Here is an 18,278-nt window from a genome sequence, read left to right on the forward strand (position 1 = left end):
TACTGGTCACAGTGTGCAAGAATCTGTTTCTTATATCCAAAAAGTTTTTAATTTAAAATCGACGCTTTGCTTCAGTTATAGTACAAATTTGGCATCTCTAAAAGAAACAACAGGTACCCAAAAACCCTCCCATCTCTAGCGGCTACATAAACAACAAAAAAGTTTTGCGAAAATGTATTTAACTCTACTAAATGGCACCGGCTTCGTATTTAATGTAGATGGTAAGCTAATTTTTGCTTTTAATTACAACATTTGAACTTAATCAATGATTTATAGACTACATGGAACTGCGGAGCAAACATCGCATAATGGGTGCTCCAGTGGGCACAGCGAACACCAAAGGATGGAGTCCCAATCAGTCCAGTAAGTTTTAAAAATATAACCTCCGAAAATATGTCCTAATCAAAATATAATCATTTACAGAGGATGTTCATTAACTATATTTAATCTTACAGCCTTGCCAGTGGAGCTTACTAAATTTGAAACCCAGTTGATTCTGGATGAAAATATAGCAAAGTTAGTTGACAAATCTCAAGCTTTGAAGAATCCACCAACCGAAGACGAACTGGAGAATTACAAGACTGACTTCGAATCTCGTCTAGAAGGACAAAAGGAAGCTCTTAAAACGGAAAAGCTTCGGGAAACAGAACGCTATATGGAAAAAATACTAATGGGCAAACGCAAGAAGTTAATCAAACAGGGGAAAAACGAAATGGGTAATGTATTAATTTGTGATTAAACCGTATATTTTGATATATGATATTAATGATATAATATTCTAAAAATCTATTTACCTTAGCTGCCGCTTTAACTGCTGAAGATGTGCTGAAGGAAATGTCAGACAGTTTTAAATTCGATCGACAAAATGCCCTAGTGGAGGTGCCTTGTGAACATCTTGAAAAGCATTGTATATAAAAAACAACTAATATCTCTCGACTATATAATTCTAAAACCGGTTTCTTATAAAACCCGCAGCTGCTCGAATAGTTTCTGGACCTATCGTGAACGTAATGTCCCTAAAATACCGCATTTTCAAAGATCTTTGGAAACAGGGAACGTTTGTGACCTCTGGTGATGCTTTTGGAGCCGACTTTTTGGTGTATCCCGGAGATCCCCTCATTTACCACGCCTCTCATATTGTGATTATACAGGACACGCCCACAATTAAACCTTTGGATCTGGTGGCCAAAGTTCGGCTCTCTGTGATCGTCAACAAAGGTTGCGTTTTCGCGTATAAAAACGAAAATGATGAGGAAATTCGATACCAATCTGTGGCATGGTGTAATCTGATCAAGTGAGAATATTAAAGGTAAGTAGTTTCATTAAAATCATTTTGATAAATGCAATTAAATTAAATTAAAATTAAAAACTGGCAGTCACATGGAAACCGAAGAAATATTTTACAATTATTTCCCAAAAATGTTGGAAATTTATTAGTTGTTCATTCTATGTTTTTGGAAAGATCTTACGAATCCTTTTTAGTTTGCTTCAAATTTCGTGGTTTTATCCCTTATCAGTATTGCCTGAGTCATAATAGTTATCTATGCTAATGCGAGTATTATGTTTTTAAGTACCGTACTATCTTTGTTTTCGAGTAACTCATAAGTTCTACATAAATAGCTCTTCCTAAAACTCTGACATGAGGGAATGTAATGACTTTTATAATGTACCGAAATATTTTAGCAAGTGATTAAAAGAATCAACTTTTTTTTTAAGATTGAGCGGGAGAGAGTATGATTATTTCCGTGAGCATGGGTTTTGTTTTTGGCGCCGAATTGGGTTTCTTTTTCAGAGGAAATTGGATACAACAGCAGAGACACAACGCTCCCGCAACGGCCCCCCTCCAAACCCTCTCCCCACCAGCGGCCTCTCCACGTTTCTCCGTCTCGCTCTGAGCAGCAGGAGCAGCGCCAGAAATTATTTCTCCCACTCACAGTTGGAAATGGTGCACAGTACACATGGTAAAATCGGTTTTAATATGACCACGGCATCCAACTCGAGGAGGTGTTTGCTCGCCACTTTGTTCAGGGTCCATTGTTCCAGTTCTCTAGCGGGAGCGACTCTATAAAGTTTTGTTAAATTAATTAGTGATACAAAATGAGGTTATAATTTGATGGCCCCCCACCAAAGAAACAGAAACACACATGCAAACACACAGCGTATACAACTGCGTATTTGTTTTCAACAAAGTTGTGCTGAATTCTTTATGTTTTGCGTTCGTTTCAAGTATATTCAGTTTTTTTTTAAATAGAAACAACAACGTCGATAAGGCGCGGTGGGGAAGGCCAGGCAAAAGTCGTGCCGTGCCGTTCGAATTTCATATAGTCGGGTTGTCGCACAGTGGCATGAATTATACGTATCTTTACTAAAAAATCACCATTTCATCCCTTGTCAAAGCAAAAATAGAACAAATTATTTAAATGTACAGTGACTCAAAAGTACAGAAAAAGATATACATATGTATATGTAGTTATTTGTTTAAGATGAGTAATTTAAGTGCTGATTTTAATCACCACGTAAAACCTCATCATCCTTATAATATTTGACCACTTTAACACATATTTCCTCCCACTGTTTTTAGCTTGCGCTTATTCCGCCGCCCCTTCGTAACTCTTACCCCACACCCGTCTGCCTCATTACCCATCACCACCCCCCGTCTGGTGCGCTCTCTCCCGCTCTTGCCATGCTCCGTTGGTCGGCACTGCCAGCTGCGAAATACGCTCACTGCTTTAACACCGATTGGAACTTTAAAGGGGCCTTTCGAACCGCATTTCTCATGGTCCCCAACCCAAGCAGCATCAAAACAGAGAAAATTGTAATCTTAAAAATTCGGCCACTCGCTCACTTATATTACCACTTCTCTGAGCCTGAGCGTCGGATAGAACACCTCTCCTTCCTCTTTATTCGATTCAACTTCCCTATCGCGGGGGTTTCTCCGCTCTTAAGCGGGACTTGATCTGCATACGAGAATGAGAATGGCTATATGTTTTCTATATGTTTTTACCCTGTAGGGTCTCTGAGATGATTCGAAAGTAACAGGTGATTGGCAAGGAGAGAGGAGAGTCGGAGATAAGGAAAAGAGAATGTAGAGCGGGACTCGCGGGCGTAAGAGCGAGCCGGCTTTTCTATCAGTTGTTATTATTTTTACAGGATCTGTTGATATTTTGAAATTAAAGAGAGTTGCAAACCGATATATCAATAATTTTATTAGGATTCAAAAAACAATTTGAAGATTACTTAAATTAAAAAAAAAAAAACAATTTAAAGTATAAGAAGTATTAAAATTTTGGAAAAAAAATTTAAATTGCACCATTAATGTTTCTTTTAAAAGTTGTTTCAAAGTCAAACCACATTTCTTTAGTTTTTTACGCTTTAAGTTTATTATATTTTTGCATCTCTAATCAAGCACCTTTCTTATCATTCCACTAGTTTACTAGTCAAAAATTTTCCACGATTTAGTGGCACACACTGGGTAGCCTACAGCTAAAATACATATATATAAACAATTTATAAGGATGTGAGAATTATCTTGCAATATTTAAAAATTTCGGATTCTGAATCTGGTATTGATAGTTTCGTTTAAATGTCGTCTAGATAGTTATAGAATGTATTTGTTTACAACTGAAGAAGTAAATACCATTTATGTAAAACATTTTGTTTCGGATCCGATAGTTTTTTAACCTATGCGCCCCTTGACCCTTTCTAATCTGTAGTGTTGGCCCCAACATATTCTGTCCGCCTGGCTGGCCACATGTGTTTTGAGTTTGTCGTGTCGGCCCAGAATATTTCCACTATTCAATATTTACCACCTTTTATAGTTTTGTTTACTATCTGGCCGTCTTTTTTCTGTTTTTCCGTCTTTCTCTCCTCTCCCTGCCTAAAAATACTCTTCCCTCACCCATCTGGCAATGCCGCTCGACAACTGTACCTCAAAGAGCGTTGCCAGGCCAGTTCTCTCACACAGATACACGCATACACGCACACCAGCGCGCAGCAACCACCAAAGTGTGCGCGTGTGTTGAGCGCATGACCAGAAAGCCAGAAATTGTTTTCTCCCCCGTGTAGAGAACTGAAAACGCGCCGCGCTGGCAGCAGCGGAGCAGCGAAATCGATCGAAGCGGTTTGCTCAGCAGCGCCCGCGTCTCAGTTTCATTTCGAGTTATCCAACGTTGGCGAGCGGACAAGCAGGAGAAAAAAGCAAGCGTACCTCGTACGGCCAAGAGAAAGAGCAGGCGAATCACCCACTGAAATTTTCTTTTGCGCTCCGGTGAGAAGATAATTTCACAAACCGAAAACCAGCCAACAAAAAAAAAACAAAAGTGCGCTCCGTGAGCGGGAAAACAATAACAAAATCAAGAGACAATCGGTTATAAAACACACAAAAAACTGAGTGAACTAAAAAAACCAAATGCGTGTCTCATGTTTGACTGTACTGTGCATTAAATAAATGTGACACAGACACAGACTGTGTCCGTCCTGCCCGAGTTTGTGTAAGTGTGTGTGCGGTTGGCGTTTTTAAATGTGGCGCGCTATTTTTATGTGATTTTGTGGGCAGCAACGAATTTTGAAACAAAATTTTAGTAGTTGGTGAAAAAGTCCCCTCCAACAACAACGAAATTCCTGTGAGCAGCCTACACAACACATGCGTTGTCTCGCTCTCGCGCGCTCTGGCCCCCAAAGAGTCGTAGAGAGCAGGAGAGAGAGAGAGAGAGCGAGAGTACACCATATTAACGTTGGCACTCTTTTCTTACATTTCAGATTCGTGAAAGCAGCGCGCCAAGCAGCAAGAAGAAGCAGCAACAGCAGAGGGAGTAGGAAAGCAGTGGCGTAGAGCGGAGGAGTGGAAAGGGGATTTTTTGCGAAAAATCCCGATTTGGAGAGAATTTTCCGTGGAACCGTGTAACATTAAATCGTCGTGTTGGAGACAAATAGCAGCGAATACGCTAGCAACGCTGGGGAGGAACAACAATTGTTGGATTTGGACGCGACTGCTCTGATGTCGCTGCCAATGAATTCGCTGTATTCGCTCACCTGGGGCGATTACGGCACCAGCCTCGTATCGGCCATCCAATTGTTGCGCTGCCATGGCGACCTCGTCGATTGCACGCTGGCAGCCGGCGGGCGGAGTTTTCCCGCCCACAAGATAGTCCTATGCGCCGCCTCCCCCTTTCTGCTGGACTTGCTCAAGGTAAGTGGGAAAAAACGTTTAAAGCACCACAAACAGAGAGTTAACCGCACATAACCTCAAACGTGGCGTACAGTTTGTAAACAGAGAAATCCAATCGCAGAAATAGGTTAATGTGTGGAGCGCAGAGAAACCTACACACACAGAAATATATCTGCCAGATTTACGCTCCGCTCCAAAAGTTGTCTAGAGATTTTTGTACAAGTTTTCCACTGTCAATTGAGTTGAATGAGTGCCCCCTTCCCCTGCACATTTTCTCCTCCCCCACCACAACCTCCCCCTCTTATCAGTTTGTCTTGTTGCAAAGTTCACCAGAGAGCGAAAGAGAGAGAGTGAGAAGTAAAGCGCAGACGGACAGGGAGAGAGCGAGAGAACCAGTTGGTTTGGAAAAAAAATTGTGGGGCTTTAAAGGGGAGCGGAAACGCGAGGGGAAGAGGCAAAAGCTGCTGCGCCAACTTTTAGCTCGCATGTGTTAGAGCGAGCGCAAACGAGAGCGCCAAAAAAGCAGCACGGCAACTGTTGTAGTTGTTGTGCTTGGCTTGTTGGAGCTTTTGTCTTGCCTTATGGTTCTTGATGGTTTTGTTGTTGGCGGTGCTGTTGGGTGCACACGAGCGCGACCTCTTTTTTTTTCTAAGGAACTGTACAGTTGGCATTGGCTATGGGGGAAATTTTGAGCTTTTTTATTCAATAAAGTGAACTCTATAAATTTCAACCTAAGATAAATTTTGGCTTTTATTACTCAACTTCAAAAAGTATTTCTGCTGTTGGGATTATATTTATTATTATTTTTTTTCATATAAAACAAAGCCTGCGTACTGTAATAGTTGCTCTGCACGTGTTCGTTTTATCAACTTCGTACCGTACTCATTCAAATTTCATATCAGGAGGCCGCACTTTCAAATGGAGCTTGCTACTTTTTTCTTACTTTCGTGAGCTGCTTAGCTAGCCCATTTGCGAATACTGTACTTTTAAGCTATTCATTTGCATTTTACTTTACTTTTGCAATTTACTTTGTACTTTTCCGCCATTCTATTGATTGTGCAAAAAATGCTTTAATGTGCGTAAAACAAACTGTTCTGTAAATGCGTGGCCTATCATTGAGAATGAAAATTTCTGACCAAAACAGAGCACGGCCAGCGAAATAAAAACACCTGATGCGACGCCGGCAGCGGCTCTTCTCCACTCCCGCCCCTCTCCCTTCTGCTCCTCTCCGGCAGTGAAAAAAGTAAACAGAGCGTAATTTTTAAAAACGCCGCTCAGAGCCGTCGTTGGGGAAATGTCAAAGAGGAAGAACAAAAAGAATGGGAAATAAATGCGGCTGTGAACTCTGCAAGAGTCCGAAATGTACAAGATGTACTGATCTCGTTACACTCACACACGCACGCCAAACACACGGCGGTCGCTCTTTGTTGCTCTTGCTCCCCCGCTCCGGCGGCCCAGAATGCAACTCAGAAAAATCGATGAGCGCAAGAGGGTGGCAGGGAGGTTGTAGAGTTCAAAGAGCGCAATGGGGAGTGGAAATGGAAGAGGAGATTTGACATTTCAAGAGATTGACATTGGAGAAGGTGGGAAGATAGAGAGAGGGAGAGTGAGTGGGGTGGTTTTTGAGTAACGCTTGCTAATTAAATGTCCAGAGCGGGAGAGGGAGTGAATGAGGGAGCGGTAGAACTGCTAAGCGCTCTTTCTTTGAGCGCTGCTCTGTTTTCTTTTTCAGCATCTCGAAATCTCCTCAAAATCCTACTGCAGAATGTGCAGAGCGCGCAAAAAGTAAAAGCCGGTTGTCTGTCACTGTGTGTGTGCGGTGGAGAGTGCGGTGGGAGCGGGAGTGGACACACGTGTGCCTGAGCGCAGCACCGCAAGTTTCCGTTATTTCCATCTCCGTCCGATGTCTTCGTCTCCATTTGTTTTTGTTTAGCTAGGCGGACAGTCGAGCCTCTCGCCGTTTGTTTTCTTTTTTTTTTTTGGCTCCACTCCGCATACAAAATCACGCTCTGCCAAAAATGTGAGAAGGTTTGAAAACAAACGCCACTCTCTAGGATTATGTTTGGGCCTACAAAAGAGGCAAAAGAGGAAATCGGTTCTAAATCTCTTAACTTTCAAAGTTGTCATCTATTTTCTTATTAGATTCTTATTACGATACAAAGGGACAATTTGTATTGGTTAAATACATTTTTTTAAGTGTTCGTTAAAAACAGTGTTTTCAAAGACAGGTTTGATAAAAGTAAAGTTCCTTTAAATTTAATTTAACTATGTATAATGTTTTGTAATTGTCATTTTCATAATTGGTGAAAGTTAGATATTTTCGATTAAACAACAGACAATAAAAACTGTAATAATATTTAATATTTTGATTATTCCCATAATTGATAGAATAATTTATTATTCATTTTAGAATACACCATGCAAGCATCCAGTGGTGATGTTGGCCGGCGTGAATGCCAACGACCTGGAGGCGTTGCTGGAGTTCGTGTACCGCGGGGAGGTGAGCGTTGACCACGCCCAGCTGCCCTCGCTGCTGCAGGCCGCCCAGTGTCTCAACATCCAGGGACTGGCCCCGCAGACGGTGACCAAGGACGACTATATCACGCACTCGATCCAGCTCCAGCACATGATACCCCAGCACCATGACCAGGACCAACTTATTGCAACGATCGCCACGGCCCCACAGCAAACGGTGCACGCTCAGGTGGTGGAGGACATCCATCACCAGGGCCAGATCCTCCAGGCAACGACCCAGACCAACGCAGCAGGACAACAGCAGACCATTGTGACCACGGACGCGGCTAAACACGACCAGGCAGTGATTCAGGCATTCCTCCCGGCACGCAAGCGCAAACCGCGCGTCAAGAAAATGTCACGTAAGTTAAAAGAAATCGAATTCTCCTATTACATTTCAAACTAGTCGTTATATACTTTTGAATACATTATTATAATACAAATTGAAATTGAAATTGCAGCTACGGCACCGAAAATAAGCAAAGTTGAAGGAATGGACACGATCATGGGCACACCGACCTCGTCGCACGGTTCGGGATCCGTGCAGCAGGTGCTTGGCGAAAATGGAGCCGAAGGCCAGCTGCTGACATCCACACCGATCATCAAGAGCGAAGGACAAAAGGTGGAAACGATTGTGACTATGGACCCCAACAACATGATACCGGTAACGTCGGCCAATGCGGCAACTGGCGAGATAACGACGGCACAAGGAGCAACTGGATCATCCGGCAATACGAGCGGCGTGGCTTCCACGCCAAAGGCAAAACGTGCAAAGCATCCACCCGGATCAGATAGTGAGTTGTAGTAGCGATTAGTTCATTTGTCGGCATAAAGTGATTTTTATAGTTATATTTCTTGTAATCTAAAATACTATATATACACTTTATACGACCCAGTGAATATTTAAAAGTTCCTAGTACTAATCTTCAAACTTTTCCCCTTTTTAGAGCCTCGCTCGCGGTCGCAATCGGAACAACCTGCTACGTGCCCCATTTGCTATGCTGTCATTCGTCAATCGCGGAACCTGCGGCGCCATCTCGAGCTGCGCCATTTCGCCAAGCCAGGCGTGAAGAAGGAGAAGAAAAGTAAGTCCGGTAACGATACAACCCTAGACTCCAGCTTGGAGATGAACACCACGGCAGAGGGCGACACCACGGTGGGCAGTGAAGGACCAGTCGGAGTCAACGAATCAGCAGGAGGACAATCATCCGGTACGACGCCAACGAGAGTGATATCGAATGCACCGCAGGCCGCGGGGGCACCGGCCATCCTGGCCCAAAGTGTGCTGCCCCAGCAGCAGCAGCAGCAACAACAACTGCAGCAGCAGCAACACCAGCAACACCAGTTGACCGCGGCAACGTTAGCGGGTGGTGGCCAGGCATACATCAAACACGAGGGCGGCGGCGGGGGCGGTGCTGGGCAACAGCAGCAACAGGGCATGCAGAACGTCATACACATTGTGGGCGACCAGGTCTTCATGCCGCAGCAGCAACAGCCGCAGTCGCAGTAGCTGCCACCTGCCGAGCCTTCAATCATTCCAATGCACCAACAACCGACAAACACCATCATTCACATTTCCAAACACACACACTCGCATAACAACCACACACACACGAAAACGATTTGTAAATAACAACAACAATCAAACAAACAAATTCCCCGTGATCTGATCGAATGATTTGTGTTCATTTCCTGTATCATTTATAATTTTTCCATAATTAATTGCTGCGTAAGTTTTTAATTTGCTTAACTTTATTAAATTGCGCTTTCAACATATATAACATAAATTTCTTATGCAGTATTTTCTTGCATATTGTACTACAGAGAAAAGAAAACATGCGAGAATTCCCCAATTCTCCACTTAATGAATACTCGACTAATTACTTAAATAATCTAATTAGTGTCGCAAATAATTGTTGTAAAAATTAAATGTACAATTACAATCGAGGATCGCAATCGGTTTAAGTTTCTCTATTTTAAATATTATATTACAAATTGTTTAATTAATAAAATATTATATATTTTTTTATATAACAAAAAAAAAAAAAAAAAAAAATTAATCTCTGCCTGTGGCACGGACTTTAATTTATTGCAATTGGCTGTTATTATCGTTTCTCTTAGTTGCAAGAAAATACTGTTGGTCGATTTCCTAAACTACTAACTTCGAACTGATTTGAATTCAGTTCTCGATTCCCCTGCGAAAGAGTTGTTTGAAACTTAAATTAATTGGAACAAATCTTGCGGCTGTGGAAACCAGCTGATAATCGCATTTAAAAGTTTGGAATGTCTTCGAATTATTAAGTAGCTTTTAGTAACTTGTTTTTCTAATCTTTCTTTTCTTTATTTTTGTTAAACTTATATTTTATTTCTTTTAATCTTGATTTATTAACATTTTTGGTTTCCTAAAAAAAAGTATTTTGCTGTTACCAATTGTTTTGTCTTTTGTTATTGTCGTTGTTTGTTTTTCTTAACATATTTTCATCTACACAAACCATACCTTTTCACATTTCTTATCTGGCTGTAGTCCTAGAAGGTCGCGTTGTTTCTCTGTTGGGCCAGCGATGTTGCTGTAGTGTCGTCCTCTCGCTCTGTATTATCCTTACTATCCCCCTTTGTAATTTGGCCCACCGCAGCGGCAGTTTTCTCACCAGCCTCCTTCCTTCCTTGATTGCAGCAACCAGTGGCAAAAAGTCGAGTAGCGGATCGAGCGGTTCGGGATCGGGAGGCAGTGGAGCAATGAGCTCCAGCGGCGGTGTGCCCCAGGTGCAGACGGTGCAGTCCCTGCACACGTTGCAGGGTGTGCAGGTGAAGAAGGATCCCGATGCCCAGCAGCAGCAGCAGCAGCAACAACAGCAGCAGCAACAGCAACAGCAGCAGGCGATGACAGTGAGCGGAACGGCGGGCGGTCAAGTGCAACAGCAGCAGGTGCAGCAAGTGCAACAGCAGGTCCAGCAGCAACAGCAGCTGCAGCATCACCAAATCATTGATTCCTCGGGCAACATAACAACGGCAACGACGAGTGCTCAAGCCGCCGCTGCCGCTCAGCAACAGGCAGCCGGCCAACAACAACTAGTGGCTCAAACCGCCGATGGCAGCGAAGGTGGAACACCGCTTTCGATTGCCCAGGTGCAGACGCTGCAGGGCCATCAGATCATAGGCAATCTAAATCAGGTGAATATGACTGACTTCCAGCAACAACAACAACAGCAGCAACAGCAACAGCAGCAGCAGCAACAACAGCAACAGCAGCAGCAACAACAACAGCAGCAACAGCAAACACAACCACAACAGACGCTCTGATCGGACCGAAAACCTAGATCCACTATTCAATATAATTAATTAATTTGGGTTTTTGCTAAACGCTTTAAATATTCTCTTTGCGGAATGCGTAGATAAATTCTAAATTAATTTTTTTAAAAAGCCAGCTAGGCACCTTAGTTGTTTACAATTTTGTTGTACAATTTTTATGATTTTAAATGTTGATTTCCCCCCCCTATAATTTAGTTTTGTTGCTAAAGTTACTATTAAGTGCGCTATGGTTATTGGAAATTGTGTGGATATCTTTTATCTTATACGCAACTAATTGTGTAGTTAAACCAATGTCCCAATGCTGAAGGATTAAATTGAAATCCTTCATATCAGTGAAGGTCCCCTTGTTCATGGCCAGATTTTGGCCTTGAGCGATTGCACCTTCTTATTAAAGCAATCAATTTAATATTAATACATCTTAATAGCTTAAAAAATCCCTGAGCTATGGAGATATACTTAAGTAGCTCAAAAAGTGTTGATCTGATCAAATGAGAGCTCGCTCAAGTCGGTTTTTGAAAACCCAAATACTTGTCTGCCCACCAACAACCACTAATCAATCAATTTATCCTTGCGGTTTCCCTGCTTTCGATTTTGATTTAAGGACTATGCGCTCTAAGTTTTAATCGAACCAATTTTATATGTATATTTCTTAATTTTAATAGTTGGAAATTTTTCTTAATCTTTAGACCATATTGCTCTGTTTCACGTAGATGGATTATTTCTCCATAAAATTATGATTTAATTATGTAAATTTAAACGCACGGGGATAATCCGTTTACCTGAAGTGGTCAAATTATTGTTAGTCATTTTAAATACTTAAATAAAATTTAATTTTATTTAAACAAAAAAAAAAAGTAAAATAAACCAAAAACTTTTTAAATAAAATTATTTAATTTTCTTTTTTCTCGGTTGTATGCTAATTTGGTGAAGGTTTTATGATTTTGTATTCGTATGTTGAAATGTATTTACTAACCCAGCAAAAGTTTTTAATTTTGTAGCTTTAGTATTATATTATTTTTAAAATTTAAATTTATTTGTATATATTATTTTAGTATGTGCATGATTTCTTATTATTGTATCCCATTAGCTTTCCTTCCTGTACAGTTGACAAACAAAAACGGAATCTTCAAGAATTCAGTGACTGGATTTTAACAGAATTTCATTTTGAAAGCAATTACACCACTAAACCACCAAACCACTCTCACTGATATCCATTGAACCACTGCATTTTACACAGTTTTGTGGCACATAACCAGATCATTAACGAATCGTTTTTATCTTGTCTTCTTCTCTCTTTCTCGCTGCCACGTTAACTAAAAATTAAAACACCATCTAACCAACCGAACTCATTTGTGTGTTAAAACTAAAAACATAACTTCATTCCACAACGAATCAAAATCATATAAAAAATAATAGGGCAACAACAAGAACATTTTGGTAAAGAAGGTTTTCATTTTGAAAGGCGGTAATAATACGTAATGATGAGCCAACGATATGTCCAGCGGCCCTGGAGGAGGAGGAGGCGGGAACGGGCAGCAGCAGCAGCAGCAACCTAACAGCAGCAACTCGAGCAACAGCAGCAGCAACAACAACGGTGGCACGGCAGCAGCAGCAGCAACATTGAGCAGGAGCAACAGCAGGAGCAACACGCCAGCAATGTCAACATCATCGACGGCAACTGGAACGGGAGCCACATCCACGCTGCAGCGTCGCATTCTGCGCGGTCATGCGGCGCAGACGACCAGTGGCGAGCGTGTCCTGCTCATCAACTACGTGCCACAATCGGGATCGGGATCGGGGTCAACGGCCACCGCATCCACGCAGCAGAGCACGTCCGCCCAACTGCCCACCACCCGCAAGATTCTCCAGGCCAGAGCCACGGCAGCAGCAGCAGCAGCAGCATCAGCAGGAACAGCAACATCTGTAGGAGGAGTAGGATCAGGAGCAACAACCACCACCACTTCGCCACCATCCACGCCAGCTGTTTCGTTTGCCGGACTCGGCTCCGAGGTGACCGTCACCCTGACGCGCACAAATCAGCGCGCCAGCGTAACGAGTGTCACAGCCGCCGGTCATATTGTTAGGAATCAGCAAGCAACCACCTATCACCAGAGCACGAACACAGCCACCACAGCGTCGACCTCGAGCGGCGGCACATCGGCGCTCCATGAGCACATGGGCACTTCGACGTCGCCGCCACCACTGGTCTTCACCCACCATCCGCATCATCACCACAGCCAACAGCAGCAGCAGCAACACGAGTATCACCAACACGACCAACTGGTGGATCACCATCAGTTGGATCAAGAGCACATAATCATAGATCACCACCAGCAGACGGAGGACGATCAGCTGATCGAATACGACGATGGCGGGACGATCGAGGAGCAACAGCTGCAATTGCAGGACGACCTTCATGATCCCCAGCAGCAACAGCAGCAGCAACATCATGATGTTGTCCAAGAGGTGTATCTCCAGTAAAGGAGATCATTAGTTTAAGCCGTAGCGAAATAAGTTTTAGCCATTCTATATACAAAGTTGGGACGCCCAAAATGTGTGCAAAGCGGTAATCGAATTTGACAAGCTTTAATTTGGTGATTTTTTAAAAAAATTCAGCTTTATCTATAAGTTTTTCCTTCTTAAATTTTCCATATCGTAACCCCCACTTTAGCTACACATTTTGAGAAACACCAATTCAGATCGTGTACATATATACAACAAGGATTAATAACTTTAGAAACGAGTGTTTTTATAGAAAACCTTCTTTCAGCTTGTATATAGTTCTCTGACAAGTAGAAAAATATTTTCCATTGAAAGTATTACTCTTAAAATTTACAAATTGAAGTAAAAATTCAAAAACTAGTTATTAACAAAGATTATTTTTGTACTATACAAATACCGCTTCTTCATAAACGCTAGTTGAGAAATAACTGCACATATTAAATAACCCTTGACGATCTATTAGTTATTGTCAGTTAAGAATCAAAAGAAAAATCGTACGGAAACGTAATCAATTGTAAAAAATATCGACTTCAAATTAGAAAATCAAATTTCGCACATAATACGTATGTATGAATAAAATCCAGTCTGATTGTTCGAAAACTGTTGAAGCGGAAGGGCCCTTAGGATTACGAAAGGAATAGACCATCAAAAGTCTGTTCCGTAGCAAAAAAAACATATTCATGTAACCCAGTATTTGGGGCCAAGGCAATAAAGCGAGCCGGTTTGTGTACTGAAAGTAAAATTCAAGTGCTGTATTTATTTCTGGAAATTGGAAATATTTTTATAAATATTTTCCTGGTTCTATAATGAAAACCAAAAGGTTTTATTAATTTAATTGTTTATTGTTGGTTGCCTTTTTAACGGTTGCCTATACACAAAGTCGTCTTCTAATTTACAAAAAGCCATTTAACAACTATTCTTGTTTTATTATTTACAATTTCTTTCACTTTTTTACAAGTAGCAAACTAAAAATCTACAAAAATTACAGACTACTTTAGTTTTTTGTTTTCATATTTAATTTACAGGAAGTTTGTTACCAATTAAAATTTCCGATCAAGGATTGGTAAGCTTAAATTGGAGCGCTTGCAAAGTATTTGGATACACAATTTTTTAATTGAATTGCAATATCTACAATACAGGTTTTACATTAGCAATATAATCAGGCACTAGCTAGACAATGTTTTTTCTTCAATTGCAGCTACTTTAAATAAGTTGTTGTTGATTTTACTCTTTCCATTTAAGTATAAAATGTCTTAAAATGCATTTTGAAAAGATTATTGTTCCAAGTTATCATATAACACTTTTGGACCTGCATTATGTTGGTTTAATTTTCTTGTTTAATCATTTTGTTTAAGCATTTTTAACTTTATATTTGAATTTGAATTGTCTGATTAACTGGTTTGTTTAAAGTTTTTTGTTTAATTTGCAATCTATTAAATTTTAAGTACCAATTTTTGTTTTTGTTTTTCTTTGTAAATTTTCTAGTTGCAGCTGAAAAAATTTGTCTCAGAACACAGCTAATTATTTGATATTATCTGGCATTATTAACTATAATGTCTGTGTTTCAAACAATGTTTATGTTTAAGCCTTTCTATTTGGCACTTTTCATGAGGCGACTGCTGGCAAAGCATTCCCCAAAGAAGCGATCCAATGAATGATACAAATGAGGACGCACATTGGACAATCCATGATCCTCATCAGCGTAGCTCTAAAAAAGGTATTTTAATTCATTAAATGCATTATAATTTTAGGGCGAGGTAGGTACTTACAATCTGCTTGAAGAGAATATCCTGTCGCTCTAGATTTTTGGCCAGGATCATGGCCTGCTGGTAGTGCACATTATCATCCAGCGTTCCATGGACCAACAGATACTTCTTGCCACGCAGCTTTACGGCCATTGTGCTCAGTCTGGAATTGGCATAGCCCACCTCATTTGTGTTTGGAAGACCCATATAGCGCTCGGTGTAAATGGAATCTTTAATAGAAGATCTATTAGTTAAGTAATGAGATTGAAGGAAAGAATAACCCACCATAGTAAGCCCAATCTGTGACTGGAGCTATCGAGGCTGCGCATTTGAACACTTGGCTTTGATCGTTGGCCAGAGCCATGGCAGCTGCATAGCCTCCATATGACCAGCCCCAAATGCCAACGTGATCAGCATCGATGTAGTTGAACATTTTTGAGAGGGAGCTATATAAAAATAAATCATATAAATCGGTTAATAAGTTAATTTCAACAATCAATAATAAAACTTATTATTAAAAACTTACGCTGTAACATTGATCTGATCGCTGATCTCCACGGTTCCCAACTTTAGATAGATGGCGTGGAGAAGACTCTCGCCACGAAGTCCAGAGCCACGACCATCGATCTTGGCATAGATCACAGACTGATTTGAGGACAAATAGGTGCCCCAGTCAAGCATCCATTTGTTGGTTACCTTTGGAAGAACAATTATTATTATCCTTGATAACTAATTTGTTTAAGACTTAATAAAGCTCACTGAATAGGAATCTGGTCCACCGTAGACATCCACAAGCATGGGATACTTGGTGTCACCGCTGGTGTCCAAATTGGGGGGCAGCTGGAGCAGAACCTTCGCCTGGAAGCCACCGTCAATGTTCACCGTCAGGATTTTGTGGGTGGGTAGGGCCACGCCCTTCAGTTTGGCTCGCAGGCTTTCATTGGTTTCCCAGTCGAGGACATTCGAGATGACCACTTGAGCTAAAAATAAAAAAAATAAAGATTTAAACTATATTTAGAGATATGCCCAATTATCTAAAAACATTTTTATTGGAATTAGACAACATTTTTATAAAAGGTTTTAAATTCAATTTTTTTTTTTTTTTTTTTAAATAACAAATAAGTTTTATTTACGTCGATCAGCCAACCTAATGGCTATAATACGTAGAGCATAACAAAGAACAGATAACATGAAAACAATAACAGGAGATGTACAGTAACAATTACTGTTTCAGGACTCGGGAAACCATGCGTCCTCTTGTCCAGAGGTCGCCGGGGTGTCTCCGTTTCAGTCTTCTTCGGATAGCTTGATTACGTAGAGACGCTGCTAGGTGGTTTGGGTGCGCTATGAGGCGATCGCTGTAACGACTCGAGTGTCGGTTGATCTGCTCTCTAATGGAGGGAATGTGGAGATCATTTGCTAGGGCGTCGTTTCGAACGTACCAAGGCGCGTTTGCCATCATGCGTAGCGCTCGGTTTTGGGTTCTCTGCACTTTCATGACGTTACTGTCAGAAGCCATGCCCCATATCTGAATGCAATATGTAATCGAGGGCATCACGATCGATTTATACAGCAACACTTTGTTGCCAAGGCTGAGCTTGCTCGTTGGCTTAAGCAACCAGTTCAACTTCCTGAGTTTACTCCGACATGTAGCTGTTATTTTCTTGGTGTGTTCTTTCCAGGTGAGCCGCTTATCTAGGATCAGTCCCAGATACTGCGCCTGGGGTGACTGTGGGATGGTGACGTCGTGGAGTTCGACTCTGGGTAGGACCTTTTCTCTCAAAGTAAAGTTGCAATGTTGCGACTTCCTGCCATTTATGGCAATATTCCACCTGTTAGCCCACTTGCCATACGAGTCCAGAAATTCCTGGGTGATCCTTGATGCCTCGATTCGGCAGGAAGAGTTCACAAGAAAGGCAGTATCGTCAGCATATGTGGCCAAAAGTGTGCCCGGTTCAACAGAACTTGGCAGGTCTGATGTGAACAGGGTGTAGAGAACGGGACCCAGAACGCTTCCCTGCGGAACTCCAGCACGAGCAAATCTAATGCTTGACCTTTCCCCTCTCACCTCGACCATAAAACTTCGATCAAGCAGGTATGATTTCAGTAGAAGGAATTGGCCAGTCGGAAGTATTAAATTCAATTAAATTTTTTTCTTACATTTTTTGGAATTTTTTCTTAACCCTTTTTTATAATAATTAAATTTTCTTTTATTAGCACGGTCGTTTAGTAAGTTATAAAGAATCTGTTTCAGCAAAATATTAATTATATTTCCCCTGCTTTAAACAATATAATTTAATTTGAAGTTTTAATTTACAAAATATACATGATTTTTTCTTGCTATTTCTTTGTTCAATTTTTAATAAAGTAAAGGCAAAACTTACAGTTTTCGTACTTCCACTCGTAGATGTGGGTGGTTGGAATGCCGGGGCCCAGCGAGGTGATCACAATGTGGTTATTGTCGTTGAAGGTGGCCGAGAAGTAGGTCTGCTGCACATCGCCGGACTTGATCAGGTTGCAGGTGAGGCACTTGGGACTCTGCTTGGCCAGCGCCCGGATGGCGTACAGGTGCAGCTGCTCCGGATGATCCTCCGAGTTGGCCGTGTAGAAGATGATGTCATTGGTGCCGTCCCAGTGCAGGATGCTGTCCACCACGTACTTGCCCTCGGTGAGGGGCTCCAGTGTCTGCGGCTCGGCACTGGCCACCGTGGAGCTGAGCAGCTGGACGTGCTTGTAGTTGTTGTTCGGCAGGACGAAGGCCAATCGAGATCCGTTCCGGTTGCGGAAGGGAGCGGTATAGAGGTCCACCCAACCAGTCTTCGATTCAGCGCTGTAGATCTGTGTAAGTTTTGGGAATATTTAATTATATTCTTTGATTTAAAATATGTAATTTTTATATTTATAAAAGTATTCTATTTATGCACAAATAAAAAATAATTTAATAAATGTAATTATTCAAAAGAAATCAATCACTACTCATGGGTGATTGTGAATGAAACTAATTAAGAACGTTAATTTAAATAAATGGATTTTTAATTTGT

General features: G+C 41.4%; 4 protein-coding genes across 12 annotated transcripts in view; 3 read left to right on the forward strand and 1 right to left on the reverse strand.

The window, feature by feature from the left end:
- Positions 1 to 110: 110 nt before the first annotated feature.
- On the forward strand, positions 111 to 2,100 carry LOC108087454 (tRNA-splicing endonuclease subunit Sen34). 3 transcript variants are annotated; one of them, XM_017184816.2, is made up of 6 exons: positions 111 to 221; positions 277 to 363; positions 456 to 716; positions 800 to 907; positions 976 to 1,309; positions 1,377 to 2,100. In XM_017184816.2, exons 1-5 carry the CDS (start codon positions 173 to 175, stop codon positions 1,296 to 1,298), a joined length of 828 nt encoding a protein of 275 aa, XP_017040305.1. In that variant the 5' UTR covers positions 111 to 172; the 3' UTR covers positions 1,299 to 1,309; positions 1,377 to 2,100. The 3 variants fall into 3 exon arrangements, with proteins under 3 accessions (XP_017040305.1, XP_017040306.1, XP_017040304.1); XM_017184817.2 differs by having other exon boundaries at positions 424 to 716; positions 976 to 2,100; XM_017184815.2 differs by having other exon boundaries at positions 976 to 2,100.
- A 2,008-nt stretch (positions 2,101 to 4,108) lies between these two features.
- LOC108087449 (transcription factor GAGA) lies at positions 4,109 to 12,566 on the forward strand. Of its 6 annotated transcripts, none has more exons than XM_017184808.2 (7): positions 4,118 to 4,490; positions 4,759 to 5,188; positions 7,578 to 8,043; positions 8,143 to 8,475; positions 8,629 to 8,892; positions 10,356 to 10,852; positions 12,407 to 12,566. In XM_017184808.2, exons 2-7 carry the CDS (start codon positions 4,997 to 4,999, stop codon positions 12,467 to 12,469), a joined length of 1,815 nt encoding a protein of 604 aa, XP_017040297.2. In that variant the 5' UTR covers positions 4,118 to 4,490; positions 4,759 to 4,996; the 3' UTR covers positions 12,470 to 12,566. The 6 variants fall into 6 exon arrangements, with proteins under 6 accessions (XP_017040295.2, XP_017040294.2, XP_017040297.2 ...); XM_017184810.2 differs by having other exon boundaries at positions 4,125 to 4,490; positions 8,629 to 8,766; positions 12,407 to 12,565; XM_017184806.2 differs by lacking the exon at positions 12,407 to 12,566 and having other exon boundaries at positions 4,109 to 4,267; positions 10,356 to 11,848.
- On the forward strand, positions 12,485 to 14,234 carry LOC108087452 (probable nuclear hormone receptor HR38). The gene has a single exon (XM_017184814.2). It carries the CDS (start codon positions 12,485 to 12,487, stop codon positions 13,469 to 13,471), a length of 987 nt encoding a protein of 328 aa, XP_017040303.1. The 3' UTR covers positions 13,472 to 14,234.
- A 79-nt stretch (positions 14,235 to 14,313) lies between these two features.
- The window catches only part of LOC108087448 (venom dipeptidyl peptidase 4), a 76,407-nt gene continuing 72,442 nt past the window's right edge, over positions 14,314 to 18,278 (reverse strand). For both annotated transcript variants that reach the window (XM_043207712.1, XM_017184804.2), the window contains exons 5-10: positions 17,622 to 18,075; positions 15,997 to 16,217; positions 15,764 to 15,933; positions 15,523 to 15,683; positions 15,262 to 15,467; positions 14,314 to 15,200 (exon numbers count right to left, since the gene is read on the reverse strand). In XM_043207712.1, the coding sequence (XP_043063647.1) occupies positions 15,084 to 15,200; positions 15,262 to 15,467; positions 15,523 to 15,683; positions 15,764 to 15,933; positions 15,997 to 16,217; positions 17,622 to 18,075 (1,329 nt within the window). In that variant the 3' untranslated portion in view covers positions 14,314 to 15,083. The remainder of the gene's footprint in view (positions 15,201 to 15,261; positions 15,468 to 15,522; positions 15,684 to 15,763; positions 15,934 to 15,996; positions 16,218 to 17,621; positions 18,076 to 18,278) is intronic.

Source organism: Drosophila ficusphila, unplaced genomic scaffold (assembly GCF_018152265.1).
Source record: "Drosophila ficusphila isolate 14025-0441.05 unplaced genomic scaffold, ASM1815226v1 contig_286, whole genome shotgun sequence".
NCBI classification, from domain to species: domain Eukaryota; kingdom Metazoa; phylum Arthropoda; class Insecta; order Diptera; family Drosophilidae; genus Drosophila; species Drosophila ficusphila.